At 42.3% G+C, this 19,520-nt stretch overlaps 1 protein-coding gene across 1 annotated transcript in view; it reads right to left on the bottom strand.

The window, feature by feature from the left end:
• Positions 1 to 19,520, bottom strand: part of DCAF12 (DDB1 and CUL4 associated factor 12) — a 41,252-nt gene that overhangs the window by 2,573 nt on the left and 19,159 nt on the right. The window contains exons 3-8 of the mRNA XM_036855697.1: positions 14,836 to 15,042; positions 13,702 to 13,762; positions 4,642 to 4,835; positions 3,588 to 3,653; positions 2,041 to 2,203; positions 54 to 232 (exon numbers count right to left, since the gene is read on the bottom strand). Of these exons, the coding sequence (XP_036711592.1) occupies positions 54 to 232; positions 2,041 to 2,203; positions 3,588 to 3,653; positions 4,642 to 4,835; positions 13,702 to 13,762; positions 14,836 to 15,042 (870 nt within the window). The remainder of the gene's footprint in view (positions 1 to 53; positions 233 to 2,040; positions 2,204 to 3,587; positions 3,654 to 4,641; positions 4,836 to 13,701; positions 13,763 to 14,835; positions 15,043 to 19,520) is intronic.

Genomic DNA, 19,520 nt, shown 5'->3' with positions numbered 1-19,520 from the left:
ATACAACTTTTCTGTCACTGTCCAGTAACCATGTGAGGCACGGGCTTACTCACCAGCCAGCCTCTGCCAGTCGTTAGTTTCAGATTCTCCCCTGCTAGTCTGGGCTTGGACCCATAACAAGCTGAGCGCCTCTCTTCCAGGAACCTCTGAGCTCGGATGTCATAGAACAGCAGGGAGCCCTGCCCTGTGCCCACAGTGATGATGTGCTCATAGAAGCTCACTGACCGGATACCTGAGAGAGAGAAAAGTAAAGGGCAATCAGGTCTGCTAGCCTGAACTTCTCTGACACTGAGTTCACATGGCACCCCTAAACACCACAGCGCCTTTCCCAAGGCAGACTTAGCTCACGCACAAGCCAGGGAACCCTGATGCCACACTGCCCATGCACACACTAACAGGAACCTTCCCATAAGCCTCAGAAATACCAAATGCCTGATGATGCCCAAGGTGCTTTGGGCCCAAGACCGTAAGTATGCCCTGAACTTGCTTGCCTCCCCTCGACTCACTCTGAAGTCACCTTTCATAACTCTAACTTCTTCTCCATTATATGTTTCCAACCCGTACTGAAACTGAGGGTAATCTGCATATTTACAAATCATTACATTAACAAGGACTTTCTTGTATTTGACCTAAAACCACTACCGTGGCACTGCAAAAGGTCTTTATCTGGTATTAAGTGTGTTATGAGAGTGGCAAACAGCCTAGAACTGAAGCACTCAAAGGAGCACTGTCTCTCACCTGTGAATTTAAGACAAGTCACCTAATCACTTTGGGTCACAGGGAAAATACATCTGCTGCATCTGTGGATCAGATAAGTGCATGGGATGTGAAGATGTCTCTAAGTACAAAAGAGGTGCTCGCTAATATTTGTGAAATCAATATTTCCTTATTAGGTTTGAAAGCTACTCCTGTAACAGTAACCAAAATCTCTTAAAACTTCATTGCAGACATCATTCCGGCCAAGACTATTTATTCTTTCCCTTACTACTTTCCTTACACACATTATTCTCTCTGTTCTGAAATGTATTTCAAGAATAACTGAAAACAGATCTAAAACAATGGCCAAAACTGCAGCATCTACACGAAAATAAATACTACTTGAAAGAGAGAAGATACTGTGCCTTTTAGGACTCTCAGGATAAAGTGGCCACATTTTTGCATGAGAAGGGGGACAACGTCAGATGAAGAAGAAAACACACTTTGTTAGTTGGACAATCTGGATTCTGGTCCCTGGCTGTTCCCCCACCAACCTGTGTGGTGTTTGGCAAGTTATTTAACCAGTCTGGGTCTCAGTCTCCTCATCTATAAAATGGGGTGTAAACTGCTTCCCACAGGGTTCTTGGTAAGATGAAATGAGATGTCAGACAAAGGTATTCTGAAATCTTAAAGTACAGTACAAATGTAAGTCTCTCTTTTTATTCCTCAGTGAAGAATGAGGGTGCCCTCAGAGAGAATATGCTATTAAAGATTGGGAGGCGGGGGGGCCTGAAGCCTAATTCACCCAGTGGGTAAGAACTAAACTGAATATTTTCTTCAGCTTTATTGAGGTATAATTGACATAGAATACACTGCACATACTCAAGGTATACAATTTGAAGTTTTAACATATGTATATATCCATGACACCACCACCACCACAATCAAAATAACATATTTATCACCCCCAAAAGTTTCCACATGCCCCTCTGTAAAATCCGCCTCACCCCACCACATCATCCCTTAGCATAAAACAATTTTATAGTTCAGGTAGGGTCCCAGCAAAAAACTACCACAAGGAGTAGGGCTCTGTGGAAGAAAAAGGAAACCACCAATACGCTGACTATTGGTTTCCATCAAAGGCTTCTGTGGCCACACATTTGTGTGCGGTGTTTGAAGCTTTGCTGCCGTATGCAGGTATGCAATCTCCCCTCTGTGTCACCAAACACCTCCACCAGGTTCCATAAAGATCACTATATTTGTTTGGAAACCAATACTGAAACTGAAGGTCAAAACCCATTCACAACGCAGCTGTAAGCCTGAGGGGCACACGGGGCCTCTTACCACTGCCTCGCTCCCTGGAGCAGACAGACTTGACGTTGTATGATGGCTGCCGTGGATCCAAGAAGGAGACATGAGCTTGGGAGCCCACTGCATACACGGACCACTCACTACCATAGGCCAGGCACACATTCTCACGGCAATATGGCAATTTGGTGGAGAGGAGCTGAAAACAGAGAGAGAAGAGATGCACCTATGGCATTACCGGAAAGCACAGGGCAGGGCATTGTTCTTAGATGCCCACCTCTGTGGGCTTTCCTCATATACCAGACAAACAAAGTCACAGACAAAAAGACATGTCCCAATTAAGGAAATAACATCCTGTTCCACCCCTACGTATGTAAGAGAAAGAAAGAATGATGATAATAAACAAGATCTAGGTACTGAAGAGGGGCCAGTTAGGGAAAAAGGTCAAGCTTGAATTAAATAATCAGAAGCAGAGAGAAAGGCCAAAAGCCACAGGCTGTTTCCAGGGATAACCCCAGGGCACTAAAGCCAAAGTCCCACTCTGTTCTCTGCCGGGAAGAGCCACTACCCTTCTCACTGATCTTCAGGTAAAGGGGCTGATTTCTGGCTACCCTCAGCCTAACTCCCCAACTGTATGGGAGTTGTACACTACAGAAAGCACACTCGTGGGACTGCTTAACCCCAGGTAACCCCAATCAGCCTTAACCCTGGATCCTTGTCATTTAGCCAATCCTCAGTGGCTACTGCACGTAAGGCACCAAGCAAGGTGCTCAAAGGCTGCTGTGACATGAAGGAAATCAATAATTCCTGGAGCTCTGCTTCCTCTTGAAAAAGAGTCTATCATAGAAGTTATAAGCAGCAAAGGCCTCTGGGACAAGAAGAGGACAAACGATCCACGGGTAGGTTTAACTTTAGGCAAAAGGTGCTTGCAAATATTGTAAATTAAATCCATATGTTACGTGATTATTTTAGAGATGATTAATCTTAGTTTAATTGATCTTCGGTTGCCAATGGTTCCTAACATTTAGGTTTTTCCTGCCCTCACAATATTGCAAATAGTCAGTAATCCATAAGCAATACTTAAATGCATTGTGGATTGGAAGATTGCTAGTTAAAGGAGTCTCTCAGCAAGTCTTTGCAATGTGAAAGAATCACCCCCTCTGACTTTTTTTTTTTTTTCCCCCCAGTTCTGGACATTAGTTTCATCCGTCATTTTCACCTTCTCTGAAGAGCATAAAGATTTACTCAGTTTGCCAGTATCCCTGTCATAAAATTGCTGTAAGTTGTTCTAAATTAATTATTTCACAGGAAATAGATAGATCTCTTATTGTTGGGTAATGGAAATGCATAGATTATCCTGTACGTGTTACTCCAATCAACTGATAACATAGTTTCTGCTGGGTTCCCTCTGACTTCTTTAAAAGACTTTTAAGAGGGGCAGGCCAGACTCAGAATTTCACGCACTGTGCAATCACATGCCCAGACCCTTGGAGAATTCGTGCTTTAGACAAGAATGAAAAAGTTTAGGGAGGATTAAAGTATTTTAACTATAAGGTGAAACTACTAAGTCATGTTCACCACACCTTAGACAGTGTATTTTCAGCCTTCCAGAGATGAAAGTAGCCATCCAGAGATACTGCTCCCAATTCCTGCAAGAGCAATGAAAAACAGGTTATACTCACAGCAACTAATATATAACAGTAAGCAGCGGAAGACCCTGAAGGTTGGGGTCCTCCCATTACTCACTCCTATCCTATGATGGTGCCAGGGATTATCAACCCATCATCTTACCCTACAAAATGCAGCTGTACAGCATATTAAAGCAAGGCTGCTTCTTGAGAGAACCCAAGAAGCAAGTCCTGGTTTGAACATAGACAACCATGGTTAAAAAAGCCCATACTATACAATCATACACATGACATCCTGTTTGATAGTTAGAGCAGAGCATGCACATGAAAGACAGTTTTGTAAGTCTCAGTGTGAGAGTTTCTATAAGTAGAGGGTCTAAGCTGGGAGAGATAAGTCTACCCCTAACCCATAAATATGGATGAGAGATAGGAGGCGGCTAAGGGAACTACCCCTCAAATTGTGGCCTGATTCAAATTTTGGGAAAAGAGCCTTTCTTCTCTTCTGGCTCTGGGTCTCCATACTAACACTCTACTTAATAGCCCAGCAGTTTCAGATCTGACTCAAATGATTAAGTTAAAAGACTTGATGGCAGTGTTGAGAAGAGGCAGTAAAGAATGAAAAGAAACTGAATACAAGAGAGAAGAAAGTGACTGCATGTAGGAAAATCACACCCAAAATAGAGCACCGACAAGATCGTGTGCAAATGAGAGACAGTCAAATCAGAGTGGCCCTAGGGAAACTCTGAGAGGCTAATAGATATGAACCATCCAGAGAATACTCAGTGCAAGGGGTGGCTTTCATAATTTCAGTTATAATCTTTCTCAAGAGAGAGATTATAACTAAGCATCCCTCAGCCTTCAAGAGATGCTCTGTGGGCTCAGAACTGAGTTACGTAGTAAGCTCTGACTTGGGGAAGGAGAAGGAGAAGGAGAGTGCACCCCCCAAGACATAAGCCAAGAAGCTGAAGCAAGAGGAACAGGCGTCAGGGAACCTCTGGCAAGCTCATACCTTGTTCTTGTTGTTGAAGGCCAGAGCTCGGACCTTGCAGTTGTCAGGGTTTGTGTCCTCCTTGGGGATGTCCTTTAAGGCCTTGTGAGTGATGTGAGCATACACAGGGACCCGTGACACATTGTGCCTTGCGTCACTTTTGGTCAACACATCATCTGTCACCTCCCAGAGTCCCATAGAACCATCGCGTGAGCCTGTAGGGCAAGGAAACCACAGATGTCAGACATATCCAACTCTCCGTGAGACAGTCCCACAGAAGCCAAATGGGATTTCTTAGTCTAGCTCTTTGTGCACCATGCTCACATGTGCTGAATGAAGCTTGGCCAGGTGGCCCACACCAAAACAGAAAGCGGTATGTATTTTAATAGCCACACTAAGAGGATGATTCAACTGAGGTGTAGGAGTTAAAATATAACCTTTAAGTATACGTAGTTGGTGGGACTTTTGAAAAGAGAGCATAATACATTTGATAAAGCTCAGTAATTTTCCAAGCCAAATGCTTAGGTCACTTGGGCATGCGTGCACAGGTGATTTCTACTAGGCAATAGGGTTTGGGAACTTCCACTCTAGATCAGTGGTGCTTAATATTTTCTGAGTCATGTATCCCTCTGACAGACTTAGGAATGTTAAAGACCACTTTCTCTAGAAAAATACACAAAAAAACCTACCTTGCACACTCAATTTCAGGGAGCTTCATGGGCCTCTTGAAGGAACCATAATCCCTGAATTAAGAATGATTGTTCTGGGCTTCCCTGGTGGCACAGTGGTTAGGAATCTGCCTGTCAAAGCAGGGGACACGGGTTCGAGCCCTGGTCCAGGAAGATCCCACATGCCGCGGAGCAACTAAGCCCGTGCGCCACAACTACTGAGCCTGCACTCTAGAGCCCGTGAGCCACAACTATGGAGCCCGCAAAATGCAACTACTGAAGCCCGTGCGCCTAGAGCCCGTGCTCCTCAACAAGAGAAGCCACCGCAGTGAGAAGCCTGCACACCGCAACGAAGACCCAACACAGCCAAAAATAAATAAAATAAATTTTTAAAAAATGCCTTAAGAATGACTGTTCTACATTAAGATGAATGCTTAAAAACATAAATAGTTTTCCTTAGGGAACATAATGAAGTACTTAAAAACAAGTCTGTGGTATAGTCATAAAACAGTATATCAAGAACCAATAAAAAGGGCTTCCCTGGCGGTGCAGCGGTTAAGAATCCCCCTGCCAATGCAGAGGACACGGGTTTCAGCCCTGGTCTGGGAAGATCCCACATGCCGCGGAGTAACTAAGCCCGTGCGCCAGATCTACTGAGCCTGTGCTCTAGAGCCCGTGAGCCTCAACTACTGAAGCCCGCAAGCCTAGAGCCTGTGCGCCACAACAAGAGAAGCCACCACAATGAGAAGCCCCCACTTCGCCACAACTAGAGAAAGCCCAGGCCCAGCAACAAAGACCCAACTCAGCCAAAAATAAATAAAAAAATAAAATAAAAGAACCAATAACAAAAATGTTTTCAAATTCCTTTCCAGTAGCATTATCTGCCAACACTCCTTTGAGACCAGAAGGTGCCCTTCTCACATTGCAAATCTCCTGAATATTTCACAGTAAAAATTGTCTAACATGGGAGAAATATCATCCAACTTGTTTGTATCATAAGGTTTGTGGACAAAGGTTCAAAGCAGAGGGCTCATCATGTGTGAAATCTAGAAAAGGCCAGAGAGAGAAGGGCACATCTAGAGAACTACATACGGTTTATAATGCAAATATAAAAAATAAAACTATACAAGTTTTATTATGAAAAATTTCAAACATATTGAAATGTTGAAAGAATTTTACAATGAATTGTATACTTACACCTATAGTCTACCATCAACATTTTCTTATAGTTGGCATATCATATATCTATACATATATCCATCCTTCTGTATGATCCCATTTTAACCTACTGGTAATCCCATTTTAACAACTGAAATATGTACTGAAAAAAGACTAGCAAGATCAATTTCAAATTGTTAACAGTGACTATCTCTGGGCACAAATTGTGTAGGTAATTCTTTCCTTTTTTGTTTATTTGAATTAAAAAAAATTCTTACAATAAATATGTATTACTTTTACAGTAAAGAAAAAATTGTTTTAAGAACTAATCTGGCAGCAACATGAAGATCAGATTGGAGGAGACAAGACTAGAGGCAGAGAGAAAATATGGAAGGACATTGGGGTAATTCAAAAGATAGATGATGAGCACTCAAGTAGACAAGATAGAAAAGAAATTGATGGATATAAGAGATGTTTTAGAAAACAGAATCAACATGGCTTGGTAATCTAAGGAGACTGAAGAGTCTTAGTTCTCTGGCTGTGCACCTAGGTGGAAGGTAGGAGAATTTACCAATATATGTCAATGGCAGGGGGAGGTGAGGTCCTGGAAGGGAGATGATGAGTTTGAATACACTGAATGTGAGGGGAATGTTCAGGGGTTGATGCTCATCATCAAGTCTGAACATTAACACTGGTTAACAAGTATTGAGCATTTTCAATATGGCAGCCACTAAGCACTATCTCATCTGATATTCCCAATGACCCTGTGAAGTATATATAATCATTATCCATGTTACAGATGAGGAAATCCAAGTGTCAAAAGCCTTAAATAACTTGCCCTCTGTGCTAATAAGTGGTAAGACCAGGATTCAAATTCAGATCTTTATTATCAGAGCCAATACTTTTTTTTTTTAATGCAGCAAAAACTAATGTTAATGGTACATCAAACATTCTTTTTTATAAATAATAAAACCTTGTTTATATCCAATTTAACAAGACATCTACATTGACTTAAAACTATTTGGACTTTCTTGCTGATGTGACCTCTCAGAGTATGAAATTCCTGATTTGGATGTGAACAAAGCATAACTGAAAATTCAAAAGAAACTTTGTTTTTTTTTTTTGGCCACACCATGCAGCTTGCGGGATCTTAGTTCCCCGACCAGGGATTGAACCCAGGCCCCCTACAGTGGAAGCATGGAGTCCTAACCACTGGACCGCCAGGGAACTCCCCAAGAGAAACATTGTTCCCTGCCCTCCTGCACAGCTGAACGTTAGAACTATTTCCAACTGAGCTGCTTACTGCAAAATTTTGAGGCAGTTTCTCAATCTTTGTATAGCATAACACTCCTCCAAATTGGGCTCCTCGTTAATTGTCTCTGCACATATTAGTTTTAAAATGTATACTGGGGACTTCCCTGGTGAGCCAGTGGTTAAGAATCTGCCTTCCAATGCAGGGGACGTGGGTTCGATCCCTGGTCGGGGAACTAAGATCCCACATGCCTCAGGGCAACTAAACCCGGGCGCTCTAGAGCTCTCGCGCCACTAGAGAGCCCATGTGCTGTAACTGCTGAGAGGCCCGCGCGCCAACGAAAGATCCTGTGTGCCTCAACTAAGATCCGACACAGCCAATAAATATTAAAAAAAAAAAAAAAGACAGCACAGATCAGTAGCTCACACTTCCTGGGCTTCTTTCACTGTGGTTGTTCTGCCTTTGAACAAATGGGAAGGTTGAGCTGGGAGGATTTTTTTTAAATAAATAAATAAAATGCATACTGTGTTTTTACTCTCTATCTTCCATAATTGTATGTGGTGTTGTGTACCATGTAATATGTCAACAGTATGTCACACGGCAACTCCATCACTAAGGTAGGGAAGTGTACTAACTTACTTTGATGATTAGGAAACTGAAACACAGCTTCTTTCAACATGTTAACAATTTGGAGAACAGAGCATTTGAAGATTAGTACTTTTACAAAGCTGTATTTCCTCAATTTAGATGGCAAAATTATATATTAGGAACATTGATGGAAGGATTTTTGTTGTGTATGTTGATTTATAGTGATTCTACAGTTTATAAGGTGTATTCTATATCATACATAGTTAAAGTCTCAGTAGAAGATGAGAATATCACTAACATTTAGATTTTAATTTTTCATTAAAGTATAGTTCACTTACAATATAATATTAGTTTCAGGTGTACAGCACAGTGATGCATTATTTTTATAGATTATACTCTACTTAAGGTTATTATACAATAATGACCATATTTCCCTATGCTGTACAATATATCCTTGTTGCTTATTTTATTTTTTATAAATTTATTTTATTTATTTTATTTTTGGCTGCGTTGGGTCTTCATTGCTGCACGTGGGCTTTCTCTAGTTGCAGCAAGCGGGCGCTACTCTTCGTTGCAGTGCGCAGGCTTCTCATTGCGGTGGCTTCTCTTGTTGCAGAGCATAGGCTCTAGGTGCACAGGCTTCAGTAGTTGTGGCTTACAGGTTCTAGAGTGCAGGCTCAGTAGTTGTGGCGCACGGGCTTAGGTGCTCTGCAGCATGTGGGATCTTCCCAGACCAGGGCTTGAACCCGTGTCCCCTGCATTGGCAGGCGGATGCTTAACCACTGCGCCACCAGGGAGGCCCTGTTGCTTATTTTATACACAGTACTTTGTATCTCTTAATTCCATACTTCTATCTTGCCCCCTTCCTCTCCCCCCTGATAACCACTAGTTTGTTCTCTTTATCTGTGAATCTGTTTCCGTTTTGTTATATACATTCATTTTATTATTTTTTTTGATTCCATGTATAAGTAGCAAAGTGTTTGTCTTTCTCTGACTTATTTCACTAAGCATAATACCCTCTAGGTCCATCCACGTTGTTGCAAATGGCAGAAATTCATTCTTTTTTAATGGCTGAGTAATAGTCCATTGTGTATATATACCACATCTTTTTAAAAAATTTTTATTTTATATTGGAGTATAGTTGACTAACAATAGTGTGTTAGTTTCAGGTGTACAGCAAAGTGATTCAGTTGTACATATACATGTATCTATTCTCTTTCAAATTCTTTTCTCATTTAGGTTATTACAGAATGTTGAGCAGAGTTCCCTGTGCTATACAGTAGGTCCTTGTTGGTTATCTATTTTATTTTTCTATTTTATTTTTTTTAGGCCACGCCACATGGCTTGTGGGATCTTAGTTCCCTGACCAGGGATTGAACCTGTGCCCTCTGCAGTGAAACCGCAGAGTCCTAACAACTGGACCACCAGGGAATTCCCTGGTTATCTATTCTAAACATAGCAGTGTGTATATGTCAATCCCAAACCCCCAGTCTATCCCTCCCCCCGCCTTCCCCCATGGTAATCATAAGTTTATTCTCTAAGTTTGTGAGTCTGTTTCTGTTTTGTAAGTAAGTTCATTTGTATGAACTTTTGTTGTTGTTGTTGTTGTTTTTAGATTCCACATGTAAGCAATATCATATGATATTTGTCTTTCTCTGACTTACTTCACTTAGGATGATAATCTCCAGGTCCATCCATGTTGCTGCAAATGGCATTATTTCATTCTTTTTAATGGCTAAGTAATATTCCATTGTATATATGTACCACATCTTCTTTATCCATTCATCTGTTGATAAGACACGTAGGTTGCTCCATATCTTGACTATTACATATGATGCTACTAAGAATATTGGGGTGCGTGTATTTTTTCGAATTAGGGTTTTCATTTTCTTTAGATATATATCTAGCTGTAGAATTGCTGGATCATATGGTAGTCCTATTTTTAGGGTTTTTTTTCAATTTTTTTAAATTAAAAAAAAATTTATTTGGCTGCATTGGGTCTTAGTTGCAGCACATAGGATCTTCGGTGTGGCATGCAGGATCTTTCGTTGTGGCACACGGGCGTCTCTCTAGTTGTGGCGCATGGGCTCAGTAGTTGTGGCGTGCAGGCTCTCTAGTTTGGTGCACGGGCTCTAGAGTGTGAGGGCTCAGTAGCTGTGGCATGCGGGCTTAGCACCCTGAGGCATGTGGGATCTTAGTTCCCTGACCAGGGATTGAACCCATGTCCCCTGCATCGGAAGGCAGATTCTTAATGAAGGCAAATTCTTAACTACCGGACCACCAGGGAAGTCCCTATTTTTAGTTTTTTGAGGAACGTTTATACTGTTTTTCATAATGGCCACACCAATTTACATTCCTACCAGCAGTGTACTAGGGTTCCCTTTTCTCCACATCCTCACCAACATCTGAAGACTTTTTGATGACAGCCATTCTGACAGGTGTGAAGTGATTATTATCTCACTGCGGTTTTGATTTGTATTTCTCTGATGATTAGCAATTTTGAGCATTTCCTCATGTGCCTGTTGGCCACTGTATATCTTCTTTGGAAAAATGTCTATCCAGGTTTTCTGCCCAATTTTTAATTGGGTTATTTTTTTATATTGAGTTGTAGGAGCTGTTTATATATTTTGGATAACACTTATTGGTCATATCATTTGCAAACATTTTCTCCCATTCCATAGGTTGTCTTTCTGTTCTGTCGATGGTTTCCTTTGCTATGCAAAAGCTTTTAAGTTTAATTAGGTCCCATTTACTTAATTTTGCTCTTGTTTCTTTTGCCTTAGGAGAGAGATAATGAAAAATATTGCTACAATTTATGTCAAAGAGTGTTCTGCCTATGTTTTCTTCTAGGAGTTTTATGGTTTCCAGTCTTCCATTTAGGTCTTTAAACCATTTTGTTAGTTTTGCATATTGGTGTGAGAAAATGTTCTAATTTCACTCTTTTACATGTAGCTGTCCAGTTTTTCCAGCACCGCTCTTCATTGGAGACTGGTTTTTCTCCATAGTATATTCTTTGTCATAGATTTATTGACCAGAAGTGTTTGGGTTTACTTCTGGGCTCTCTGTTCTGTCCCATGGATCTGTCCCAGAGGCTGCTCTTCGCTGCGGTACGTGGGCACCTCATTGCGGTGGCTTCTCTTGTTGCCAAGCACGGGCTCTTGGCACGCGGGCTCTAGAGTGCAGGCTCAGCAGTTGTGGCGCATGGGCCTAGTTGCTCCGCAGCATGTGGGATCTTCCCAGACCAGGGCTCGAACCCATGTCCCTTGCATTGGCAGATGGATTCTTAACCACTATGCCACCAGGGAAGTCTTACCATGCTGTTTTGATGAGCAAAGCTTTGTAGTTTAGTCTGAAGTCAGGGAGCATGCTATCTCTAGCTTTGTTCTTTTTTTCCTCAAGATTGTTCTGGCAATTTGGGGTCTTTTGTGATTCCATATAAATTTTAGGATTGTTTGTTCTAGTTCTATGAAAAACGTCATGTGTATTTTGATAAGGATGGCATTAAATCTGTAGATTGCTTAGGGAAATACAGACATTTTAACAATATTAATTCCTCCAATCCAAGAACATGGGATATCTTTCCATTCCTTTGTATCATCTTCAATTTCCTTCATAAATGTTTTACAGTTTTCAGAATATAGGTCTTTCACTCAGAGCCAATATTCTTTTTCCTTTTTAAATTGAAATATAGCTGATTTACAATATTATATTAGTTTCAGGTGTACAGCAAAGTAACTCAGTATTTTTGCAGATTATATTCCATTATAGGTTATTACAAGATACTGGGTATAGTTCCCTGTGCAGCAGTCCCCAACTGCTGGGACTAGGGACCGGTTTCACAGAAGACAATTTTGCCATGGACCAGGGCGTGGGGGGGTGGGGAGTGGAGATGGTTCAGGAAGTAATGCGAGCATTGGGGAGCGATGGGGAACGGCAGATGAAGCTCTGCTCGCTCACCCACAGCTCACCTCCTGCTGTGTGGCCCAGTTCCTAACAGGCCACGGACCGGTAGCAGTCCGCAGTCTGGGGGTTGGTGACCCCTGCTATACAGTATATCCATGCTGCTAATCTATTTTACATACAGTAGTTTATATCGGTTAATCCCATACTCCTAATTTGTCCTTCCCCCCTCCCTCTCCCCTTTGGTAACCACAGCTTTGTATTCTATATCTGTGAGTCTGTTCCTGTTTTAGAGACAATATTCTTAAAACCTGCTATACTGTTCACAAAATGTAGACTTGGAAGCTATCAGCCTGAAAACATAGAATACTCACAGCCTATATGAAAAAAGAGAAGGGAAGCTCCCAGAAAAAGCCACGTCCTGGCTCCTAACAACCACACTTAGTGCAAGTTACTGTCATACAGATGGTCCCTAAAGAGGTGACATGATTCAGCCTTTGCCTTCAAGGAGCTCTCATTTCTTGGGGACACAAACGACAGGGAATCCAAAAGCTTCTGAACCACTACTGAATAATTTTGAACTGTGACTATGCTTGTCCATTAGATTTATTTTCCCTCCTGGCTGCTTTCTATTGCCTTGCAAAGAATCCAAAGAAGAAACATTTATGTTCCCTTAGCTTTGTTCGTAGCAGTTCTAAGCATGGGCTTTGAACTCAGAGCTGGATTCAGATCCTGAGTCCACCTCTCACCATCTGTGTAGCCTTTGGCAAATTATAACTTCTCAGAATCTACATTTTCTCATTTGTGAAATGAGGCTAATAATGCAAACCTTCTAGGACTGTTCTGAGGATTCTATGAGATAACACACATGAAATACTTAATTTAGCAACTCTTACGATTTTTTTTAAAAATTTGGGAATCTGGAATGGGGGATTATATATTTACATATAGGTACCCAGCAAAACTGGTTGGCACTCTGAGCTTACTTTCTAGGCTGCTGTGGGTATTCAGAAAGCATCTGAGCATCTCTCTGTTATCTTCTCTACACTCATTTCCATGTATTTTTTCTGACTGTTCTACCACTGGGAGAGAAATTCCCCCAATCCTATATAGCTTTATCAACACTATGTAGTTGTACAGAAGATGATAGTTGCTCCTAATACTTTGCAGAGCACACCAACTTTTCCAAAAGCACTTTCACAACTATTGTCTCAGTGAAGCCCCACAAAAATGTTGAGGCTAACATGCCAATACACAGGCTCTTTGGAACAAGGCAGAGTATGAATAATAAGTGTGCTAGTACTTCCACTTTCCAGATCAGGAATATACAAGGGGAATGACTTATCCAAGGTCACATGGTAAGTCAGGAGAAAGAGTATTAGAAACAAGGTTTCCTGGCCCCTGCCTGATGGTCTGTTTACTGGGCTATTTCCAATCACACTACTCTCCTTCTTCAACTTTTAGCTTCCCTCCCTCCCTGCCACACCGGAACTCCCTACAAAAGGGCAATTTTACCAGATACCGCCATAGTGTCACTGATCCATGCAATGGAAAAGATCCAGTCCTTGTGTCCATCCTTCAAGAGGAGGGAGTGACAGGTACAGAGAGAGAAAAAAAAAGGAAAAAAAGAAATCAGTAAAATAAGGATTACCATGTACACCCCTGAAAAGCTTACGAGTCTGACTGAAAATATCTTTGTAAAAATTACAATTCTGATCTCTGGTGATTTCAACCCAAATGGCATGATCCCACAATTTTTAACTTCTGTCTTGAGAACCTCAAAGCTGGAATGAAACTGGCATTCTTGCGGACAATAAACATGGCCGGTGGACACACAGCTCTAGCATTCTCTCTGGATGTTCTACTTGTGGCTCCTATGCACAATTACCCACCTCTCATCCCTCCAACACACCTCCTGGCACTCTCCCCTTGCTTCCTGGGACTATAGCTACAACTGACCTCTATGCTGTTCCATCTGTCTGGCACTCTCTTCCTCCAGACATCAGTATGGCTTACACCCTCATTTCCTTTAAGTCTCCCTGCTCAAATGTCATTCTTATCAAAGAGGCCCTCCCAACTATCCTCTGAAATAGCATTCTCCACCATGCTCTCTCCCTTTAGCCTGCCTTTACTCTTCTCCATGGCACTCATCACACTCTGACATACTGCTGGTACATTTTTGTTGGTTTATATGCCTCCCTTCACCTGAGTGTAGGCTTCAAGAGGGTAGGGGCTTTGTCTGTTTTATTCACTGCTATGTCCCCAGTGTCTGAAACAGTGACCGGCCATAGAAGGGTCAAAAAATAGTTGCTGAATGAATAACTTAATAAACCCTTCTGACTATGGGCAGTAGGAGATGTGTAAACACTGTGATGTGGACTCAAACACCAACCCACCACTGATGGCCTCTGAGGTGTACTGCTCGCCTCTTTATCAAACATACCCTCTGTCAACATCTCTGATACTCCCTGTGGTGAGTGGAATACCAACTCTCAAATCTCCATCCCCATACCTCACCATTACGCACCCCCAACCCAAGTCCGCAGAAGTCTACAGAAAACTGTCCCTTCCTGGGGGGCTTGTGGGATGAGGACTGGGCTCTGTTAAAAAACAAGGCTACCTCTAACTACAATTACTGGGGAGACTTACATCTCCCACACACACAGGATCTAGTGTAGGCAGCCGGTAGATGGCAAGGCTGTTGGGGTTGTCTCCTCCGGTGGCTAACAGTGTTCTAGAGGGATTCAGCTCGATAGCATGGATACCACAGCCCTGCTGTGTCACACCGCCAGGCTCCCGGTCCTTCAGAATGGGGATCTTGGTGATCTGGCTTGTCTGGACATCCACTACAAACAGCTACAAGAGAAAAGGGATAAAGAAGCTGAACGCAGTTTCTCTTCAGTGTGGCTAACGCTGGGTACAAACATCCATTCATTCACTCAGTTACCCATCAAACATTTAATTAATGTCTACTATGTTAGACCCTGGGCATTATTAAACGCATGGTCAGGGCAACACTAGTCAAATGAAACACGTAAATAAGAAAACATAACAGAGATAGATATAATATGCTACATAAACACAGAAGAGGAAGAAGTAAATTCTGCCTGGGATTCAAAGATGGCTTCAAAGAGGATTATGGATCTAATGAACCTGATGAAAGGTTTTCTACCAATTCAAGCATATTTTATATAACTTTTTTTTTTTTTACTATTTATTTTATTTCTTTATTTTCCTCATTTTTTTTGGCTGCGTTGGGTGTTGCGGCACACAGGATCCTTGCTGAGGCATGCCAGATCTTTTCGTTATGGAGCGTGGTCTGCTCCGGTTTCTCTCTAGTTGTGGTGAGCGGGCTCCAGAGCGCGTGGGCTCTGTAGTTTGTGGCACGTAGGATCTCTCGTTGAGGCGTGTGATCTCGCTAGTTGTGGCACGCAGGCTTAGTTGCCCTGTGGCATGTGGGATCTTAGTTTCCCGACCAGGGATTGAACCTGTGTCCCCTGCATTAGAAGGCGGATTCTTTTTCTGTTTTGTTTTTTAAAGATTTTTTAAAAATTTATTTATTTTATTTATTTTATTTTTGACTGCATTGGGTCTTCCTTGCTGAGTGTGGGCTTTCTCTAGTTGCGGTGAGCGGGGGCTCTTCGTTGCAGTGCGTGGGCTTCTCACTGCAGTGGAGAAGGTGGATTCTTTACCACTGGACCACCAGGGAAGTCCCTATATAACTAATTCTTATCTAACCATGCATAGAAACTTATAAACAAAACACATCACAACCACTATTAGACATACCTATAAACATTACCACATTTGCAAGAGTGACCTGAGACATGACAAGGTAAGAGATATTCATATCTCACTGCTTATCTATCACACACACATTCTGTTTTGTGCCACCATGCCTTTGCTCATGCTGCTGCTTCTGCCTGAAATGCTCTTATCCACTTCTGTACCAAACTAAACCCCTTTCACTCTCCAAAATTCAACTCAAGAGAAATACTTTATGGAAAAGATCAGTCTTAGACAAAGGGCATTCCCAGTGGAGTCTTTTTTTTAAAAAAATATTTATTTATTTATTTAGGGTGCGCTGGGTCTTAGTTGCGGCAGGCAGTCTCCTTAGTTATGGCTCGCAAGCTCCTTAGTTGCGGCACATGAGCTCCTTAGTTGTGGCAGGCGGGCTCCTTAGTTGTGGCACATGAACTCTTAGTTGCGGCATGCATGTGGGATCTAGTTCCCTTACCAGGGATTGAACCCGGGCCCCCTGCATCGGGAGTGCATAGTCTTAACCACTGTGCCACCAGGGAAGTCCCTGGAGTCTATTATTATTAAACTCTTTATGTGATTCAATGATTCATTTATTCACTCACTGATTCAGCACCAACTAAATGCCAAGAATTGTTCTAGGTGCTAGAAATATAACTACTAGGAATGATCTCTTCTCTCATATACCTTATAGTCTAGGTAGTTCATTTAAAATCTTATCAGCAATTCTCAGAGTGAAGCCAAATCATGTCATATCTTTGTATAAAGTAACCTACTGCTTGCACAGGAAGATCTATGAAAGGAGAAAGTATGTAAGCCTTAAATTTAAAATAGAAAAAGGAAAGGAAGAATAGCTAGAACAAGACCGCCAGGTAGAGACTGAGGAAAAATTTTAAAAGGGAAGGTGGAGAGAGGGGAACCACTCCCGAATCTGTAAGCCCTGACAACTACTTAAGGCAGAACCCCTGCCTAACAGGCACAGTCACTGATGTGTCTGACAGGCATTTTTATTTTATTTTTAATTTTTTTTGACAGGCATTTTTAAACTCAATGTGTCTAAAACAAATACTCTTCCTCCCCAAATTGCTCATTTCATCTAATGTCACCAAAATCTGCCTGGTCACACAAGCCTGGGATTCATCCTAGACTCCTTCTCCTCCCTCATTCCCATCATCCCAACTAGTCCTGCCAAACTATCTCCTAAATATTCTTACAGTTGGCTCCTTCCTCTCCATCCTCTCTCCTCTAGACAACTGCAACTGGTCTTTGTGCTTTCAGGCAAGGTCACCATCAAAACTATTCTCCATACTATAATCATTCATCTTCATAAAAATGGAAATCCTCCCATGTCAATTAAAAAATATCTAATGGTTCCCCTTTACCTAAATTCAAGCCCCTTAGCATGGCATCAAGACTCTTCTCAATGTGGCCCCTACCTATCTCTCTAGTTTCAAATCCTGCCATGGACCTTATACTCTAGAAAGAACTGCTTATTAATTATTATTCACACAAAACTCTTCAGTGAAATATAATTATTTTGTTTCATGCTCATGCTGTTCACAATGCCAGAAATGCTTTCTCCTACTCTTTTCTTTACCTGGCCATCATGTCCTTACTTTTCATGATTCAGTTCAGACATGTCCTCTGTGAACATTCCTTAATGTCCAGGCTGGTTAAGTTCCTCTCTTGTAGGCTCCCAAGACAGCCCTCTACCCACAATACTTAGATCTTATCACAGTTTCAAAATCTTTACTTGTCTCGGGCTTCCCTGGTGGCTCAATGGTTAAGAATCCGCCTGCCAACACAGGGGACATGGGTTCGAGCCCTGGTCAGAGAAGATCCCACACGCCGCGGAACAACTAAGCCTGTGTGCCACAACTACTGAGCCTGTGCTCTAGAGCCTGCAAGCCACAACTACTGAGCCCAAGTGCTGCAACTACTGAAGCCTGCGTGCCTAGAGCCCATGCTTTGCAACAAGAGAAGCCACCGCAATGAGAAGCCCGCACACCACAACAAAGACCCAACACAGTCAAAATAAATAAATTAAAAAAAAAAATTCTTTACTTGTCTCTCTTCTCCATTAAGCTAATAATGTCCTTCCAATTCCAAGAGCAGGGGGTTTACCCTATTTGGTTCTATTCTCCTGCCCCAACCATGCAGAGCTACATAGTAATAAGCGCTTACAGTAACCACCTTTCAGGGGGTCTGCCCAATGATGTTAGGGGGCTCCAACATCCCTGCACTCAGAGTGGGGGCCTGTAGCTGAGTTTGATACAGTCCAGATTTCCAGATCACAGCACTGTCCTGGGGTGGCCTCCTGGCTCAAGGAGAACCAGTCCAGAGGCTAGACTGGACTGGGTCATTCAAATTCTCTCAGCAATATGGAACTGGCTGCTGGCACTAAACCAAACTGTCTGGGTGGCCATTTTCTACCAAAGCCAGTCCCCAGAGAAAAGGAAACAGAAGACAGGAAGCATGGACATCCCTGGTTCCTAGGGGCTTTCCAACTCCTAGTTGTTTTTCTGAGATCCAGGGATACTTCCTGCTCTTCAGGTTTGCAAGCTAGCCCTTCCAATAAATGTGAGTGGATTTCTTACCCTTTTAAACAAACGATCTCTAACCAACACAGCCCCTCAAATGTTTAATAAAGCAAAATGTACTGCCCACTTACACTTTTGTGTTGTGTGGTACAATGCAACCATAATATATTAGCTTCTAGATCAGTGATTCTCCAACTGATTACTATACAATATAATATAATACAATAACCTGGGGAATTTTCTTTTTTTTTTAAAGACAATTTTTTTAAGCAAATATTCATTTTTATTTATTTATTTATTTATTTATTTTTGGCTGTGTTGGGTCTTCGTTTCTGTGCAAGGACTTTCTCCAGTTGTGGCAAGCGGGGGCCACTCTTCATCGCGGTGCGCGGGCCTCTCACTATCGCGGCCTCTCTTGTTGCGGAGCACAGGCTCCAGACGCGCAGGCTCAGTAGTTGTGGCTCACGGGCCTAGTTGCTCCGCGGCATGTGGGATCTTCCCGGACCAGGGCTGGAACCCGTGTCCCCTGCATCGGCAGGCAGACTCTCAACCACTGCGCCACCAGGGAAGCCCGGAATTTTCTTTTTTTAAAAATACTACAAAACAAACACAACTCCCAGGGACTTCTCTGATGGTCCAGTGGTTAAGACTCCGTGCTCCCATTGCAGGGGGCCCGGGTTCGATCCCTGGTCAGGGAACTGGATCCTGCATGTCACAACTAAGAGCCCGCATGCCGCAACTAAGAGCCGGCACAGCCAAATAAATAATAAATAAATATTTAAAAACAATTCCCAGGCCCTACCCTAAAACTCCTCCAATTAGAAAGTTCTGAGTTTGGGGCCAGTAAAAGTGAATTTTTTTTCAAGGATCTCCAGGTGAATCTAATGACTGCCCAGGTTTAACAATCACTGATCTAGAGCCTTGCTATTCAGAGGAGTATCTGGAAGCTTGTTAGAAACAAAGAATCTCAGGCCTTCACCCTAGACCTATTAAATCAGCATCTGGAGTTTCTCAAGATCTCCAAGTACACTGAAG

Source organism: Balaenoptera musculus, chromosome 6, assembly GCF_009873245.2.
Source record: "Balaenoptera musculus isolate JJ_BM4_2016_0621 chromosome 6, mBalMus1.pri.v3, whole genome shotgun sequence".
Classification (NCBI taxonomy): domain Eukaryota; kingdom Metazoa; phylum Chordata; class Mammalia; order Artiodactyla; family Balaenopteridae; genus Balaenoptera; species Balaenoptera musculus.
This window is presented reverse-complemented; position numbering and strand designations above follow the sequence as displayed.